The following is a 19,804-nucleotide window of genomic DNA, read 5'->3' on the forward strand; positions in this document are numbered from 1 at the left end:
ATTTATACTCCTTCCAAACTAAGCCTTATTCTTCAATACAAATAAATACTATATTTTCTTTTTTCCCTCTAAAATTTCACTATTGCATTTAAAATACCAAAATTTCCTTTTTTTGATGATGACGACAATACGAACAACCTCCCTAGAAAACCTACATTGGGTTCAGCAAAACCTACCTAATAAAGTACTAAGAATAAAAATTTGATAAAAATTGCATCAATTTGAGGGACAAACCATTGATTGTGGTCGGTTTGCTTGCGCATATGTCATGTCTATGATTGTAGATAATTAGACAGCCATTTATCATCGTCTAACCTTTCATAATTCAGCAGGGGTGTTGTGAATTATGAGTAGAACACATTGTCCCAGCTGTAGGAACAACTGATGTAATTTGAACACAAAACCAAGTTCGATAAGTACATATTTCTTGCATGATTTACTTCAGCATATGCACAAACAAGGAGGTGGCATGGAGCAGTCGTTGCTGGGTTCTGACCGAGCACCAGATACAAGTAGTATAGGGCTGGCCCAGGTTTGGCCTTGTTGATAACGAGGCCCCCCTTAACAAGAATTATGTATGCTGCTATATAAATAGCAGGGTTTTTTTTTTAAAAAAAAAAAACATAATAACAGATAAATAAAAAATTCAGGACATCTCTCACTTTTAAGATTTTTTTTATGTCTTTTAAAAAAATTCTATGATGCCAGAAAGACATGGTATCGAAAAAAATTTAACCAATTAAAACCCATATGTGAATTTTGATATATAATACCTGAATATCACGTTTATGATACCATTAATCAGTTGATTGGTCAGAAGTTTTTCAGATAACATGTCTTTCTGGTATCATAATTGAACCATTTTTTCTTTTATTTAATTTTTGCCTTTTTGGTAGCAAGGAATGGTTGGGGCAGTTAGTACGATTGTATAATTGGCAAATAAGAGGCGTGGGTCAACAATGTTGTGGGGCTATTAGAATTTGATTGACATTGAATCATGTGGAGGTTGTGATGTAAGGGTGTCAATGGACCGGTTTTGGATTGGACCCCGTCCAGTCCAAAATCAAATTGGATAGATTGGATGGACCAACAAGATATATTGGATTGAACCAGTCCGGTCTAAAATATTTATTAGATTGGATTGGACTTGGTCCATTTGTAACAAATTTATATTGGATTGGGTTGGGTTAAGCCAATATCTGATCCATTGATATAAGATAAGAATATGTGTCAATGGACCAGGTTTAGGTTGAAACCAATCTAAATCAAAATGAATTTGAACAGATTGAACTGTCCAGACATTAAATTGAACTGGTCCAAATTGATCCAAAGCATTCACTGGATTGGATTGGACCTGGTCCATTTATAATGGACTCACATTGGACTGGATCTGATGAGACCAAATCCAATCCAATTGACACCTCTATTGTGATGAATGATCTGTTCAATTATATTTGCAGGGATATCGAGATGTTTTCCCCTTTGCGGTGCAACTTCATTTGCATTGGTGCAAATTCTCTGATTTACTTCTGTCTTAGGTTATAATTTGTTTTGTCTATATGCAAATATGCAATAATGCAGATTAAGTTTAAAAAAAAAATGTAAAATAAAACCTTAAACAAGGTTAAGTAAAATGTGAAACAAAAATGAACCAGAATTTGCATTTTCTTTATTTGCATTTGTACTAGTTCCAATAAAATTGCAACCCAAACTAATAAACTCTCTATCCTTGTACCATTTTCAAATTCCTACACTGGTTTTTCTTTATTGCAAAATTGAATTACTAATTGCATACTTGCATCAAAGTTTCAAAGTAACGATGAGTACAATTCGGAAAAAGGAGATGCATGTCAAGTGGTAAAGACTTTTTTTTTTTCAATTTGATATTTATAGATTGACTTAATAGGATGGTTCAAACTGTTAATATCCCCTAACATTCAATATTTTGAGTTTTGGTGACTTTTGATACGATACGGTTCATATTACAATATAATGCAATACATATCAACACTATAAACCTTTTAATACACTAAATACAAAGATTTGTGACAAATGGCTATATTGAACAGTTACCCTTCTATGGTGGCATGGTTCAGAGCTTGAAAACTAAAACAATTTCAATTTATGAACATTTGATCACCAAAAAGGGTCCCCAACCCAATGAAAGGTTTACAACTTTACATTGACAACAAGATTTTTCTACACGAAGGGATATTTTCTGGGGTCAAAGAAAGCAGCATTCTTTCTTTCAGTTTTTTTTTTTTTTCTTCCCTATGCATCACTGAAACAAATAAGCAAGAAATCACTTGGATTTCAAGTCTATTATTTGAAACACTTATTCATTAAATTTCAACTTATAATTCTTCCATTTGTCTTTTTGTCAAACCAAGATTCTATTTTTTAGAATTTTTATTAATTGAAACACCCATTCTCTAAATCCCTTTAATCTAAACACATTTAGACCAATTAGACCTTACTAATCGATCCAAGAACCTCAAAACAAACATCTATCTTATCATTTTTCAATTAAAAATACCGTTATTTGCCTGATAATTGAAAAGATTCTATTTCGATCGAGCAATCTCATTGGACCATTTCCTTGAGACTTTCATGCATCATCAAACCTATCTTTATCACCCTAAGATCAATTAGAAATACACAAGTCACATGAATGAAATTCCAATTCAACCATTAATCCTATAAAATTACCAAAATACCTTCAAACTTCAAAAAATCATAAAAATACCCTAGCCCTAATATTTAAATTCTCATCAGGCTCAATTAGGAGAGAGTACAAGTACAAATTATGTATAGAAAAAAAAAATTGTTGCATACTAGTTGAAGATTCATACCAAGTTATCTTTGTTCTTTGGTTCATCTTTCTGATGGTATATAATATTAATGTCGTTTTCAATTTATGTTTTTAATAAAATATAATATAAAATTGTGATTTGTGATATATTCTTGATCTAAATCTGATTCAAACATTAATGAAATCTATGAATATCAAATTCGATATGATGTGATCCAGTTTTTGAATTGAAACTAATTGGTAAGAACGAAGAAAAAAACGACTATTGAAAACCCTTCCCTGTGAACTGGCCATCCCCACTATCTCCCTTTTTTTGTTCTTTTTCTTTTCTTCTTCCCTTGTTTTTTCCACCATCGTTACCACCGAATCAGGAGAGCAGCGGTGATACTTCCTCCCCTGGCTATCTCATTTTCTCTCCTCTCTCTTCTGTCTTCTGTCTTCTATCTTCTTGTTCTTCTTTCTTTCCTATTCACCTTCTTCTTAGTTGTTCTTCTTCACTATCGACGCTGCTCTGCCCAACCATCGCTCTCTCTCTCATCCTCTCCTCTTTCTCCTCTTTTTCATTCTCTATCCCTCTCACCACAATTGAGGCCAACTTGGATTCAATACTAACAAAACGATGCTCACACTATTTTCACAGTCACTTGCAAACATGTATTGAGAATATCTTAATACCTGTATGCTTTTATTCATGAAGTGATAACTAAAGTGGCTTTGATATAGTGTGGGCACCATTTGTGAGGACTAAATCCGATTTCAACTGAGGCTATGTTTGCTTCATTACCACAGGTCTCATTGTTTGAATTCCTTCTGATTCTGGTAAAGGATGATTAAGAATAAATAAAAAAGAGTGTTTGGGATACATTATTATTGCCACGAGCTTCATTCATTCTATTTAGAATGAAAGATGGCTCATTGGCTAAAAGAGTGTTTGGATACATTATTCGGTCTCGTTTTTAAGGGCATTTTCCTTTGTAACAACTATCTTCTTCGAAGATGACTCTCTCACTCTCTCTGATCTATATTGTCTCTCTTTTTCTATTTGTTAGGGTTTATTCATTATCGCCATCACTTATTCTGTCTTCTTTGATAAATGCTAATCTGTTAGCGTAAGCACTGAGGAACTCTAAAGGACAACTTCAGTTTGCCAAGAAGGTATTAAACTTGATCTCTCTTGCTTTCTCCTTCACACTCCTCTGTTTTTTTTTTTCCTCTATTTTAAATGAAAATTGTGCTAGATGTTAACAGCAACTTGTAGGCTTGTATTCCGACAGGTTTCAGATTTTCTTCTTTCTAGATTTTGTGCTTTTTTACTCAAACGTCAAACTAATGATTCCATTTGAAAGACACAGTTTGTTGCTTGCATAACAAGTCGCTGTGAACAAATGAATCCAATTAAGTTGAAGACCTAAATGTATTTAAAATGTTTTGCCAGATTCCATCTACTACAGTGGTAGAGAGTGTGTTATTGAAGCAGTGAAGATATGCTAATTTGAGTGAGTAATGTTTTGGTCTGCAACCAGGCTGTTGCAATCTTTTGTACGCTGAGAAACCCGAGTCCGGATCTTCTATCCATGAGAATTTACGTTTATCACGATCACACATGGAGAATATCTCATCCTCTACATAGTATTATACACGGAGAAATATTCCTAATTCACTGGAGTAATGTATTGTGGGTAAGCATAGATAGAGTCCTTGTAGGCAGGAGATCTGGAACAGGACAGTATTTACACCTCCAGCATCATCTGTGGATGGCAGTTGGTGAATATTTTCAGTGATAATTTGATATTGGCTAAACCACCCCTTCAGTATTTCCATAAAATATTATGACCGTTCAATGGATACAGAACTAAGTATAGGGATGCAACTTAGGAGCTCAACCCACACCCAACTGCCACACTTATATTAGTTCAGATCTATTATTTACATGAACACTACCCACATCAACCCACGAGATACTATAGCCATACATCGGGAACATCTCCCCCATGAATGACACAATAGAGGTCAGATATGCTTCTCATAGAAAGCATCTTATACTAAACCCACAGGCATACGTCCCACCATTATATCGGGAACATCTTCCATTCATGGGAAATGTTCCCAATACATGGAGGGATGTACTTGTGAGGTCGGTGCAAGGTGCACTGTGTGAGATATATCATATTCAAGTATAGGAGATATTCTCAATGTATGTCAATGCTAATATACTGTGGTATATTGTGGGTAGGTGTGGGTCAGTGGGTATATGCCCACACGCTGTGTGAGGAGCAGATCCCATTCACGTAGTGTCTATGATACAATATTCAAATACACAAATTGTTCCTCATGTAGTCTGTAGTCTATGGTGTATTGTGAATAGGTGTGGGTAGTAGATCTGAACTCATATAAATGTGGCAATTGGGTGTGGATTTTGCTACAATTTGCCCTTTTAATCCAAAAATCCATTTACACAAATGTTATAAGACTTGGACCGGATTAAAAACAGAATGCTCTATGGGTCATGGTTTTTGAGGTTAAACAGGTGGTTGAACCATTCAACTCGTAAAAACTGTTAATAGGACCCGAAATGGTCACTCGTTCTCTGTTTGTTTTCATTGTCCGACCATCTGGTCTGATTGATCAGTCTTACAACACACACTCCAAATCTGCTAAAATCAAAGACGTACATGTACAACAAGAGTCAACAGTGAATACGCTTGTGATCTGTACACCCACACAAGGTGTGAGGTTAAGTGTATGAATCAGTTACGTCTAGGGCTATCAACAGGGTGCGTCTGGGTCAAGTCTACGTAGAATTAGCCCCGAAGTGATTATTAATTGGGATAAAATCATAGACCCAAAATCGTTCTGGTTAATAATTGGGTTTATCATCGGGTTCAAACCTAATTATATTAAAAATTATATGTTTTTATTTAAATAATAACTTAAAATTTAAATTTTGATAATACAATCTTAATAAAATCGATAGAGAAATATTAAATTATTTATATGTTAATAAATTAAACATTTTAAATTAATATTATCTATCAAATTTGTCATTTTAAACATAAAATATGATAAACTTATACAAATTTAAAAAATATTATATACTTAATAAAATAATTGGTTCTGGGTTTGAATCGATTCAGGACAGACAAAAACAAGAATCAAGCCAATTATTAACCGGTGGACAAAATCATGAAACCAGAACCATTATAATCAGTTCAGTCTATTTGAGTTCGTTGAATAAACCCACCCCATTAACAGCCCTTGTTATGTCACCAGTTCTACATGCCTTTGTTTGTGGTAGATCTCATCTCACCCTTACAATACATTTAAGAACTACCCATCTACATATGGATTTCAGATCTGCTAGTTTGCTACCCACAAGAATACGACCACACTATCCACAAGAACACTACAACTGTGGGATTGTGGGAACATCCTCTATGAATAGCAATATACAAGCACTAGAGATGTTCCAATGTGCAGCTGCAGTGTTTTGGTGAGCAGGATTTCCTACACTTAAATCTCTTGAACAAAGTATACATTAATCAATCTAAATTCAACAAAATTGACTCTATCGTCAGCCTAAATTAAAGTGGTTTCATTTCGGGAAAAGTGATAAATGACAGCATACTCATAGCCCATGAATTAATCCATCACATGAAAACTTCTAAAAGTTTAAAAGGCATGATGACTCTTAAACTTGACACGAGCAAGGCTTATGACAGATTAGAGTGGGATTTTATTCAGAGGGTTCCCCTCAAATTGGGTTTTGGTCCAAGGTGGGTCTGGTGGGTGATAGAGTGTGTATCCACAGTATCTTATTAGATTCTAGTCAATGGTATTCCCACAGAAAAAACTATTCCCAGAAAGAGGAATCAGGCAAGGGGGCCCTTTATCTCCATACCTTTTTCTCCTGTGCTCTGAAGTTTTTTCGATAAACTTAAATGGGCTGGTCCAAAACTCCTTAATCTCATGTATAAGATTAAATTCTCACTACCCCATCATTTCTCACTTATTTTTTGCAAATGACAACTATATATTCATAAGAGCCTCCCTTAAGGAAGGAGCTCATGTGGTAGAAGTCATTCAAAGATATGAAAGGGCCTCTAGTCAACATGTGAGTTTTACTATGTCTGAAATCTTTTTTAGCTCTAAAACCCACCTCAAATTCACGAGAATCATCACTAAGAGCCTTAAAGTCAAGTTAGTAAGGAGCCCCTCCAAATACCTTGGACTACCTACATGTTTTAGTAGAATCAAAGCAAATATATTTTCTCAGCTGGTGGAGAGAGTTTAGAGCAAAATGAAAGCTTGGAATGAGAAGTACCTAAGCCAAGTAGGGATGGAGACTTTATTGAAATCCGTTGCAGCAGCTATTTTAGCCTATGCTATGTCATGTTTCCTAATCCTCAAAAAAAAAATCTATGGAGAATAAATAAACTCCAAAGAAGCTTCTGGTGGGGTAAGAATGAAAATAATAGAAGTAAAATCCATTGGGTGGATTGGAACACAATTACAAGAAACAAACTAAATGGGGTTTAGGCTTTAGGGATTCCTGTTGTTTTAACCTTACTCTCCTAGCAAAGCTTGCACGGAGAATCGCTCTAGGTGAAAATAACCTATGGGCCCAAGTAATAAAAGGGAAATACATTAAAAATAAAAATTTCCTAAGGGATGGTCTCCCCTCCTCTGGCTCTTGGGGATGGAAAAACATCCTAACTAGAAGAAAGCTTATCCAAAAAGAAGTTATTTACTGGTTAACTAAGGCAACAACCTCTCAATTTAGGGAGACAATTGGCTACCTCAGGTAGAAGGTTTCAAGCTAATGGGCCCAAGCCCAGGGCCAGATTCTCCTACGATGGTAAGAGAACTAATTGACAGTAATAGCAAAGCATAGAATGAAGATTTTAGTAAAGGACCTGGTGGGGATTTCTATGCAATAAAAATTCTAAAATTGAATTTGGCAAGAGGGGAGTAGGAGGATGTGCTAGCTTGGACACTAGACTCGAAAGGAAGTTTTACAGTTAGGTCAGCCTACTATGTAGCAAAACAACTTAGCGAGTTAGATAATACTGAGATTGACCAGCCCTCCAACTATACCCTCTGGAAGTCTATATGGAAAATCCATGTTGAGCCCAAAGTCAAAACTTTCCTATGGAAATATAGCAAAGATGTAATTCATGTTAGAACCTCCTTAGCAAAAAGACATGTAGCAAACAATGATACATGTGAAATCTATGGTGCAACTAACATAAATTGTCTTCCATGCCCTTGGTCAATGTGAATTAGCTAAGAAAACTTGGATTGGCAGTGTTTTCAATGCTTGAATGGACACCTACGCTACTGATATAACTTTTAAAGATTGGCTCCAAAGCTGGCTTCAATCTTGTGCTTGAGTGAAGGAGGATGCCCCTTTTCTTATCCAAAATGCTGCCCATATATTGTGGTTCCTATGGAAAGCAAAGCTCTCCAAATTTGGTTTTGATGAATGTATACAGGCAATTGCAGCTCATGATAGGGACTTTGAAGAATTACTTAAGGAGGTACGAATGTATTTGAAATTACAAATCTAGTTCTTTTTTGGCAACCTCCTCCCGCAGGACAAGTGAAAATTAATGTTGATGAGAGTTCAAGCATAACAATAAGGGGAGTTTTGGAGCTATGATTAGAGATTCGAATGGTTTTATTTTGGCAGCATGTTTTGTTCCTACTCTTGTAGCTTCAGCTCTCCAAGTAGAGGCCATACCTATGAGAAAAGGTTTGGATCTGGTTATACTCTCAGGTTTCTCCAACTATGTGGTGGAATCTGATCGTAAAGAACTTCTCTCAGATGTCAATAAAAAAAATCTCCCCATCCCAGCAGAGCATTGATAAAGCAATGGGCTCTATGACTGTTTCCTTTTCCTTGATTAGTAGAAATGGTAATGGGCTGGCCCATACCTTAGCGCAGAGAGGTGTGTAGGATCGAGGTATATTTTTGTTTGATTGCCCGGAGTGGCTCACAAATTTAGCTGGAACTGATTCTACATAGCTTTTTTCTGTTTTTTTTCTTCTCTGTTGCTTTTTTTTTTTCTGTTACATGTTTGTTAGAGACTATGGTCTTATTTGTTTGAAATGAAGTATTCCTCTTCCTACCAGAAAAAATTGGTAAGATCAGATTTAATTTTCACAAAATTGGTCCTCACACCATCCATACAACACTTGTAGTTAGGGGTGTGCAAGAAATACCAAACCGAAGCAACAAGATCAAACCAAAAGATCTGGTTAACCAAACTGGTTGGTTTGGTTTCAGTTCGGAATTTTTAAAAATCAAAGGTAACAATTCAGTTTCCATTAACCAATATAGAAAATCGACATTAATCGAACCAACTGATATAAATATATTTCTATATATTATATGTATATTATTTTTATATTTAAAGTATAATGTTTTATATACATTTTTAGTTTTTTTATTATATATTTATATATTTATTTATAATATATACTATAAATATAAAAAACCAAAAAACCAACTAATCAAACCAGCGGTTAATCGATCGACTTCAATTTGATTTTAATTATTGATTCTTTAAACACCGGCAATATTAATTCGGTTTAAAAATAAGCCGATGATTCGGTTAACTAAACTTTGAGCACCCCTACTTCATATTTATATATCTTATTGATAGTAAGATGCTCCCAATGCATGGATGAAAGGATTGTGAGGACGGTGTATGGACTAAATTTGTAAGGACTAAATCCAATTCCTGATTAATTAGCCTCTTATTTCCGTTCAGCCTTGCTAATTACAGGAAAAAAAAAGTGTAGGAGATCCGGATCCGTGGGAAGCCCGGTTCGGGTCGCTCAATGGTCAATACATCCAAATCCAACACTTTTGTACGGATTGAATTCCAATCGCATTCTTTACTTTTCTATCACGAAAGAAATCGAAATGGACAAATAGCCCTAAGTTTTACTGTTAACTGACCAAATTAACCCTTTCAGAAATAAAACTGCGATGATAAAAACTTTCTCGTTCCTCTAAAGACTAATCTTTACACTCCGACGATCAAAGTAGTGCGGCTCGAGAGGCCATAGCTTCTCGTATCTGCATCTCCCAACGAGGCAACGACTAATCTTTCATATTTACAACAATCAACGGAAGAAACAAAGGGAAAACAAAGGGTATCGCTCCCAACTCTATCAGATTTGAAATGCATTTCCTAGTATTCTTCTGATATTTTCACCTAGGAGATTCATTACTCTTCTCTGAAATCTAGGGTTCTTTTCAATGTTCATCTGTTATTATGTTTAATCTCATGGGATTTGGATGTGCGTTTATTTGTCTAAGTTTAGTTTTCTAGCTGATGTTAAATGGAATGGCTGTTTCGTTTTTGTTTTCTTATTCAACTATTCTCCTGGATGTAATTTTTGCTTGGTTTGCATTTCTTCAATGTTTATGCTACATGGCCGGATCTGGTTTTGGTAATTGCATATGAGTGCTTGTTATTGAGTAGAATCGGTATTCTGTTGCTAGGGTTTGCTTAGTTTTTCATTCATTTTTGTGTACTATATCCTGTGATCTTTGAATTCAATTTTTGCTTGGTATCTCAAAATTGAGGCATTCATTTGTTGCATTGATTTGTCATTCATTAACTGGAGTATTTTCATCTTGTAGAGGGGCATTTTGTACAAAATCGGAAGCTAAATTGATCAGATAATTCTAACTACTAACAAAATGTTGAAGTCAATATTGTTAGTTAAACGAGCAAAATATTTAACAAGATAAGTAATGAAGAGGATGTTTATGGCTTCTTTCTGGAATGGCTTCCTATGTTATGATATCTGACTTGTAGAAATTGAAATACCTAAAATGCCTTTTTCTTTTCATTGTCTCAGCTTGCTAATTGATATATTGATAAATCGGTATACTTATTTGATTAAATGGCTTGATTTTTTAAGTTCATGGCATCAAAGTTACAACAGTTACAAACCAAGGCTGCTCAGGCATCACAGTTTGTTGCCAAGCATGGATGTGCTTACTACAAGCAATTGATGGAACAGAACAAGCAGTATGTTGTGGAACCTCCTACCGTGGAGAAATGCAATCTCCTTGCAAAACAACTCTTTTACACTCGTCTTGCTAGGTTAGTTTCTTTTATTGGTAATCTAGCTTCTTTTTCCATCCCTTTGATTGCTTGGTTATATGTAATCATCTTAGGCCAATTCTGTAGTAGGAGTATTCCTGTTTTCTTGCCTTCCTTTATCTCTTTCTTTCTTGCCATTAATGTCTTATGGCTTGAATACTGCGGCATTGATGTTGCAAGTTGGCATATGAAATGTAACAACCCTTTTCTTGTTTTTTTGTGTTGCTTCATTAATTCATTGATTCACTCTATACATGCTATAAGAATATTTTACCACCCTAACTTTGTAGTTCCACAATGCCTTTCATGTTAACCATGAGCAGCCATATGATCTCAGATATGGTTGCAGCTTCTTCATAACAACTTATATTATAAGATCATTTTATGGATAATTTTATTCATCCGAATATAATTTGCATTTTATGTTCTTTGCCTGAGGCACTAGTTTGAAATTTCAACCTTTCTTGGTCTATTATGTTCTTTAAGTTGTTCATTTTTCTTTTCACCTAGTATACATCCATTGTTCTGCATCCTAGGCAGATCTTTTTTTTCCAATTTTTAGACATTTTTTTATCAGTAACAGGAACTTTTCATTAAGAAATATGTTTTAGATACAAAGGAGGGGAACTAAACTATCATAACTCCCCATGGATGCCAAAAGCCACCCAAAAAGAAAGTAAAAAAACAGTTACAAATGAGCCTAGAATACAGAATCCCATGCACCCCTTGTCTGGCTAACCCATTGGCAAAGGATTTTGCATTTCTCTTTACCCAAGTACGTTTTACATCAATGCGCTTTGTCAAACACTTAAACTTTCTATTTTCGTTGCCGTAATTCCAGAGGTTCCTGTCTTTCTTTAACCAGTCTACTATCTCAGAATCTCCTATGATCAGCTTACTGATAGTCAGGTCTTTAGCTCTTTTTACCCCTTCCAAAGCCACCAGAACCTCAACCCTAAGAGAGTCACCTATTCCAATTGGGCCTAAAAACAGAGCTATTACAATCCTTTGTTCATTCCTTAGTACCCCCCCCCCCCCCCCCCCACACACACACACAATTCCAGAGGGCCCTGGATTTCCAATACTACTGCCATCAAAATTCAACTTTATAAAGCCACTAGGGGGAGGAGTCCATAAAGGACTTGAGGTCTTCTTAGCTGGGACTGAACTTGCAATCTCTTTCCATTTTCTTAGCAAATCATCCACTGAAAAGTCTGTGAACAAATCTAGAGATTTCAGTCAGTGTATCACCCTTATTGTGGATCATTTCTAAGCCTCTCTCCCTGTATGAAAAGATTCTTGAGTTTCTTTCTTCCGGTCTTCCCATATAGTCCAGCAAACAGCAGCCATTACACATTTCCACATAATCCTAAATCTTTTCGTTGGCCAGTTGAAGGAAGAAGATTAATAAGTGGTAACCAGACTCACGATCAGCCTTGCAAAGAATACACCAATGAGGGGATACACATATATTGGGTCTCTTCCTTCGAAGCAAACTGCATGTGTTGAATCTTTCCAAGAAAGCTTCCCAACAAAAACTCCCAACCTTTGGTGGGAGTGGGATAGGCTAACACCAAACTTCTTTAATAGGAAAGGACAGAGCAGAAGGATCAACCGATTGAGTTAGGGCTTTAAAGGAGATACAAGTGAAAGAATCCAAAGGAGAGGGGGTCCAAATTCTGCTATCCAGCTTTGTGGGGTCCAAGAAAAACCCATCAAGGATGCCCAAATGTGTCAAGGTACTGTCCAATTTTGTGTCCTCGATAGCTCTTCTCAAATCCAAGTTTCAACCAAACCCAAAAATCAAGTTAGAGGGTACAAGGAAAGTGGAAATAGGTTTATTTTTAAAGATAGAGATAGAAAATAGAGCTTGAAATCGGTCTTTCAAAGGAGAGTCGCTAACCCAAACTTGTTCCCAAAACTTAATGGGATTGCCTGAGTGCAAGTCATACCTTGGATTGCTTTCCAAGGTGATACTCTTGTAGTCTTAGCTAGAATCCCTAGATCCCATCCATTATCTGCAAGCCCATGAATACTAGTTACTACCTTAGCCCAAAACTTTTCTTTTTCTAAAGGGAACCTCTATAGCCACTTTCCAAACAAAGCCAAGTTTCTCTTTTGTATATTCCTAATGCCAATGCCTCCATACCTCTTCTACTCACCACCACCCACCCAACCCTATGGTTCTTTTTCTCCTCCCCTGGTTCCTAAAGAAAGTCTCATTAGTTTTTCCAACTTGCTAATCACCCCTATTGGAATCTTGAAAATTGACAAAAAATTAAATAGGCAAGTTAGTTAGTGTAGACCTAATCAGGTGATTCTTCTTCCAAGAGATAAATAAATTTTCTTTCATGAGGCAAGTCTCTTAAAAATCTCTCCACGACTGGATTCCAAAAACTCCCTTTCTAAGGATTATCTCCTAGGGGCAGACCTAGGTAATTTAGAGGCCAATTAGATACCGCACATTCGAGAATGTCAATGTACTCAAATATCTCCCCTTCTCTCATATTGATTCCCACTATACAACTTTTCTCAAAGTTCACCTTTCAGGTTTAACATTTGTTCAAGAAGTTGTATTGCGAGTTTCAGATTCCTAATCCAATTCAGGTCACCACCACAAAAAAGTATCATATCATCTGCAAATTGCAAGTGAGTGGTATGTCCTCCTTGCCTATTCTTAGCCTCTTACTAAAAACCTAGAATCTGCTTTAGAAATCAGTTTCCCCAAGACATTTGCAACTAAGGTAAACAAAAAAGGAGAAAGAGGGTCTTCTTGTCTTATTCCTCTCAATATCGGGAAGAAATCCACCACTGTCCCATTTACCAAAATAGAGTAGTGACAAGTCCTAACACACCCCATCGCCCATTTGCACTGTTTATCTCCAAACCCAAAATTACCCTATCACCCATTTGCACAATTTATCTCCAAACCCAAAATTAATCATCACCTCCAGCAAAAAGGACCAATCTACGAGATCATAAGCTTTTTCTAGATCCAACATGCACACTGCTCCCTTTTCCCATGACTTATTGAAATCCCCCACACTTTCATTTGCTATTAGAATTTGATCAGCTATCTGCCTTTCCCTTACAAAAGCTCCTTGGTTATAAGCTATAAGGGTAGGAGCACCTGCCTATTCCTAAGGGACTACACTTTTGCAATAATCTTGTACAAACTATTCACCAAACTAATTGGTCTATAGTCTCTTGGATGGGTAGCTTCTCTCTTCCTGGGAACCAAAGCAATGAAGGTGGGATTCAGCCTAGGGTTAATGCACTCCTCTTCTATGAAACTCATCGAACACTGACATCAGATCCTCTTTCAATATCTCCCAACAATCCTAATAATATGCCATCGTGAATCCATCTAGGCCTGGTGCTTTTGATATGTCCATGGAAAACATTGCTTCCTTTATTTCTTCCAACTCAAATCTTCTCTCTAACCATTTTTTTATAGAAAACGGTAACTTTCATTGACGATTTTAAATAAAAATTACAGTTATCACCATCCATAGGAAGGATGGAAAACCAGAACAAAAAACCTTACAAACAAGTCCAAAACAAAGCCTCCCTAATGACTCCTTGCTTAGCTAAAGCATCAGGCACTCCATTTGCTGACCTTTTTACCCATTTAAATTGCACCCCAATCTCCCTTGCTAAGCTAGTATTCTCTTTTAGAGGCTGTCTAAGTGACCATACTCCCAAGTTTCTAGATTGCATCCACCCTATTACCAGCTTGGTGTCTCCTTCCACTTCTAAGTGCTGCATTCTCCATTGTTTCGCTAACCTCAGGCCTTGGAGTAAGGCCATAACTTCTGCCCTTAAGGGATCTCCCACCCCAATCGGGCCCGAGTAAAGGGCCACGACTCTTCCTTCCTCATTTCTGAAGATACCCCCAACTCTTCTCTCTAACCATTCCCTAGCCTCTCTTCCCATTCCCTAGCCTCTCTTCCTAAACTTTGGCCATTCCATCCCCTCTAGCCACACCCTATCACTTAAAGACCTTCTAAAGATAGATTTGAGGTGATCCACAAAGGTCCTAGCAATCTCACTCTAATGGGATATGGTTGATCCGTCAATTTCTAACATTGAGATGGAATTTTTTTCCTCCTCCTACCATTTGGTGGAATGACAGTGTATCATGAGAGGATGTTGAAGCTGAGAATGAAAGACTTACTTTTCTTCATGGCTTATCTGGTTGCTATTGACTAAAGAAGGTTGATGTAGGACAGGTAGGAGTGTTCCATTAAATCATCTCTGACACTCAAAGTAGGTTTATGCCATGGTTTGGAAAGAAATCCAACAAAATGAAGACTAAAAACAGGTTTTCAAAAAAAAACGGCCTGGCTGTTAGAACTTAGAACTTAGAGGGCACCAGAGAGAGCAGAGACTAAGGGTCCATTTGGTTCACAGTTGGAATCAGTCTATTCCCCTCACCTGTTTGGTTCAGACCAGAATTGGCTGGAATGGAATTTCATTCCCAGGGGAGGGGAAGGAATGGCCATTCCCTCAAACGGGGGAATGCCATTCCACCAGGAATGGGATGGGATTCCAATTCCGCCCAACCAAACAGTTGGAATCGGAATGGACCATTCCTATTCCGATTCTGGACCCCAATTCCTGCAAACCAAATGGACTCTAAGAGTGGAGAATAGAGAGAGTATAGAATAAGAGTAGACGAGAATGGCTATGCTATAATAGAAAAACAAGAGAATAAAAAGGGACAAACAGTTGTAATTAGGGCTGTCAATGGACCGGATATTGGTCCAATCTGATCCGATCCAATATGAGTCCATTATGGATGGACCAGGTCCAATCTAATCCGATGAATACTTTGGACCATTCTGGACTGGTCCAATTCAAATGTCTGGACCATCCAAACTGTTCAAATTGGTTTTAATTTAGATTGGGTCCAATCCAAACCTGGTCCATTAACACCTGTACTCTTATCTTATGTCAATGGACCGGATATTGATTCAATCCGACTTACTCCAATATGAATCCATTACAAATGAACCATGGCCAATCCAATCCAGTAAATACTTTGGACCATTAAGTCTGGACTGGTCCAATTCAACATGTCTTATTGGTCCATCCAATCCATTCAAATTGATTTTGATTTGGACAGGGTCCAACCAAACGGTCCATTGACACCCCTAGCTCTCATCACTAGAGAGAGACATATGGGTAGGGCTGTCAGTGACGCAAAAGTTTGATACCTGATTCAAAATCCAATCCAATTAAAATCGGAGTCCCATTAATATCTGTGTGTGCAATATAATTATGCATATATGCAGACATTATATACAATTATATAAAGTTTATAACTAATAAATTGAATAATTTATATTTATATAAATTTATTATATATGTACAAGTTAAAAGGTAAATAATTATTTTGAACTTTTTTTTTTCATTTTAGGAACAATAATTTGGACTCGGATTAAATCCAAATCTGATCCGAGTTGAACATATTGGGTTTCAGATTGGATTCGGACTCAATGCTATGTTAATTGGATCAATGTAGCCGGATCCAATCCAAATCTGACCTGATCGCAGCCCCATGGGATAAAAACCAACAACATGAAATTATCAAACTGAAATTCTATTCCATTCATCACTAACAAAAGGATACATCCTCCTCATTTGGATTGGTGTTACTTAATGAGGAGGTAAGTTCCTTGACATTGGTCACCTTTTTTAGATTTTTTTTTTTAATGAGCAAGCACTCTATTTGTCAAGGCATTACCTAGGTAATGCCTAGGCAACAAGGCACCCCTGGTGGTGGAGTGCCTAGCCTGAATGCCATGCATATCAAAAAGGCACCCACCTAGGCGACAAAATCACAAATCAGGTGCCTTGTTGTATATTGCTGCATCTTTTTGGTTTGTGTACTGCCACAATCTATCATTATTTGTGTTTTGTTTTAGGGTTTTACCATTAAAAGTTAAAACATAAAGGATCCAAGGATTTTAGGGAAGAGAGAGAGAGAGAGAGAGATGGCAATTTGAACATGTTCTTGGTTGAATGGCATTGCCTTCGCTTGTCTGGTTAAATCTCAAAGGGGTCAAGGGCCCCTATTCTTGTTGAATGCCAGCTAATCACCACCCAACAGTCCCCTTACACAATTAGTTCATTCCATCCTTGTAAAAATGACAGTATCAGGATGTTTTTCTTTTTTTGACTAATTGAATCAACTATCAAGATGTATGATAGTATTCAAATAAATGCTCATCTTTGTAATGTTTGGTAACATAAATAGTTGTTCTTTAGTATCTATAGAATGTTCAATGGTACAAAGTAGCGCTTATCCAGGTACTTTGCTTCAGCTAGACAATAAAATCAAGGTTCAAAGTATCGACACGTACAATATGCATTAGTTTTTGGATCACCGATATTCCATATATTAAGGGATGGCTGATTTTATTTGTTTTAAATGTTGTAACTTCATGTGACATGCACTGATAAAATGCCAACAAAAAAGGAGTTTTATTTGAATTAAAACGCATGATATGCAAGAGAGTATCTATACTTTGAACCTTGTGTTGGTCATGCTTTGTATGCTTTATCTGTCTGACATACTGTTAAACTTTACAGTATCCCCAGCCGTTATGAGTCATTCTGGAAAGAACTTGACTGTGTCAAGCACCTTTGGAAGAACAGGCAGGAGCTGAAAGTCGAGGATGCTGGAATAGCTGCTCTATTCGGGCTGGAATGTTATGCCTGGTACTGTGCCGGTGAGATTGTGGGGAGAGGATTTACATTCACCGGCTATTATCCCTAAGGAGAAGACACCTTAGGGAAAAAACTTCTTGTGGGTCATATTGTTTCTCATCAATAGGGTGGTTTAAGTAACTGACTTGTTTCTACATGCAAAATTTTGTTTTTCTGCAAAAGTTTTGAAGCTGACCAGTCAGCGAGACAAAGTGTGGTAGCCTTAATAAACTCCAAATTGGTAGAATTCTATTTACCTCATCTGTGAACTGCATTGCTTTCTGATTTCTATCTGAAATTGCTTTGTCAGCGATTTTTATTTCATACGTTGTTTTAGATGGATTGGGGGTATTGTTGCATTGGTAAAATCTTGGGCTGATAAGCATGACTGCATGAGAATGTGGGTTCAAGATTTCGAGTCTGGGAGTGGTCACTTGTGCAAGAAAAATGCCCAAGTATGCATAGGAGGGGATCTTGCCTGCATAAAGTAGGACAACCATACGAGTTCTTTCTGGATGGTACCTGTATCTTATGATCCCTTGCAACAGGATATGCATCTTTGGAAGGTTATAAAATCGTGATTTGTTGATAGGGTGATGACAAATCCTTCTTGGCAGAATGACACATTGTGGAACTTAGGATAAATTTGTTGAACTGGAGCTTAACCTGGAGGCTCGTTGAATGGGATGTGCAGCTTGGATTTTGACTCCAATGAAACAACTCAAGAAAGAATCCGAGAATGTGCCACCCAAAAGTTCTAGCAATAATGTTAGCCTTGGAAGGATTCATTGTACTAATAAGGTTGTCGACTCATTCTTCCCTTTGCCATTGAGGTTTTGGGTTTCTACCTTATCGCGATTAAACTCGTAAGTAGTAAGAGCAGTTGGAGCTTAGAACTTAAAGGTCCGATTCTGCTCCAATTGTGTTGGTGTTGTTCTGAAGCGGCATTTGACAGTATTTAGGGCTCGTTTGGTTTGGGAGGGGTCTGGAATTGAAATCGGAATGGGCTTAACTTTTTAGTTGGGTGGAATTGGAATTCCATTCCCATTCCCGGTGGAATGCCATTGGCTGTTGGGACCGACCATTGAGATTGTTGGGCCACCTAGGCAGAATTGGAATGGCTGTTGGGGCTGACTGTTGGAACACTCAGTTGGGACTAGATCCAAACTCCACGGTCAGACTGTTTGACCTGGGGCTATTCACAATGACAACCAAACCGATTTGGTCAGTTTTTAAAAGGTATTGGTCAGTTGAGTTCTTAAATTAGAATAAACCGAGAGTTCTGTTCAGTTTGTAGTTTTTACATGTGAAAATCGAAACTGATCCAATTCAACTTGAACACATGTTTACGTGAAGTTTAGTTAACTCGTTTTTCTATTTATGAAAGCTATCTGTATTATTTATGAAAGTTTGCAAGTCAAGTCTACTTAGCCCTTAGACATGATAAGATGTGCAGTATGAGGTTTCAGCTTTTGAGATGTATTTATAACAGATCAGATAAAAGTTTCTTTGAGTTATTAGTCTAAATCCAACCAAAACAAAAAAATCTCAGTTCGGTTGAGACCAAACCACCTGATAATCCTTATTACAAGTCAGTTTTATGTATCTTCCGGTCGGTTTCTGTTATCATAACAATCAACCTGAGCTATTCAGTTGGGTTGACACAATTGCATGCAACCGAACTGACCCGACCTGTGTACAACCCTAATTTGACGCATGACTCGGTGACAAAAACTGTTTTAAGTCTGTTCAGGTTTGACCACTAATGACCATGATAAACCTTCCATATTGATCTATAAAATATCTTCAAATACTGAACCATCACAAGATCATTACTATTAGATCTCTACCATCTTTCCCTCCTGAAAGTACTTTATTTGCAGCAAGGCCTAAATTCATTTTGAGAGAATGACTAATCAACCCAGCTCAGAATTCTTAGCCCTACCGTATAGAGGGATGAATCCTGATCATGGATTGATGCCAAATCCACGGACAAGATAGGGGGGGGCTACTAGTACACTATGGGGGGCTGTAATTTCAAAATTCTGCATTGGGCCGCAGTGTGCTGCTCCCATTCATCAGACGCTTGCTTGGTACGTATATGTTTGGTAAATAGTGAATGTATGGTATAATGATGTAATCTTTTCGTACACAT

The 19,804-nt window shown here is 37.0% G+C and overlaps 1 protein-coding gene across 1 annotated transcript; it reads left to right on the top strand.

Annotated features, from left to right (window-relative positions):
* The first annotated feature begins 9,828 nt into the window (after nt 1-9,828).
* On the top strand, nt 9,829-17,973 carry LOC104600773 (uncharacterized). The gene is made up of 3 exons (XM_010263912.3): nt 9,829-9,973; nt 10,751-10,935; nt 17,533-17,973. The coding sequence occupies exons 2-3, from the start codon at nt 10,754-10,756 to the stop codon at nt 17,717-17,719; spliced, it is 369 nt and encodes a 122-aa protein (XP_010262214.1). The 5' UTR covers nt 9,829-9,973; nt 10,751-10,753; the 3' UTR covers nt 17,720-17,973.
* The last annotated feature ends 1,831 nt before the right edge of the window (nt 17,974-19,804 follow it).

This window comes from Nelumbo nucifera, chromosome 8 (assembly GCF_055504915.1).
Source record: "Nelumbo nucifera cultivar China Antique chromosome 8, China Antique-T2T, whole genome shotgun sequence".
NCBI classification, from domain to species: Eukaryota; Viridiplantae; Streptophyta; class Magnoliopsida; order Proteales; family Nelumbonaceae; genus Nelumbo; species Nelumbo nucifera.

Coding starts and splice junctions, on each gene's coding strand:
- LOC104600773 (XM_010263912.3), top strand. CDS start 10,754: ATGGCATCAAAGTTACAACAGTTACAAACCAAGGCTGCTCAGGCATCA. Junction 10,936..17,532: donor TTTTACACTCGTCTTGCTAG/GTTAGTTTCTTT, acceptor TAAACTTTACAG/TATCCCCAGCCGTTATGAGT.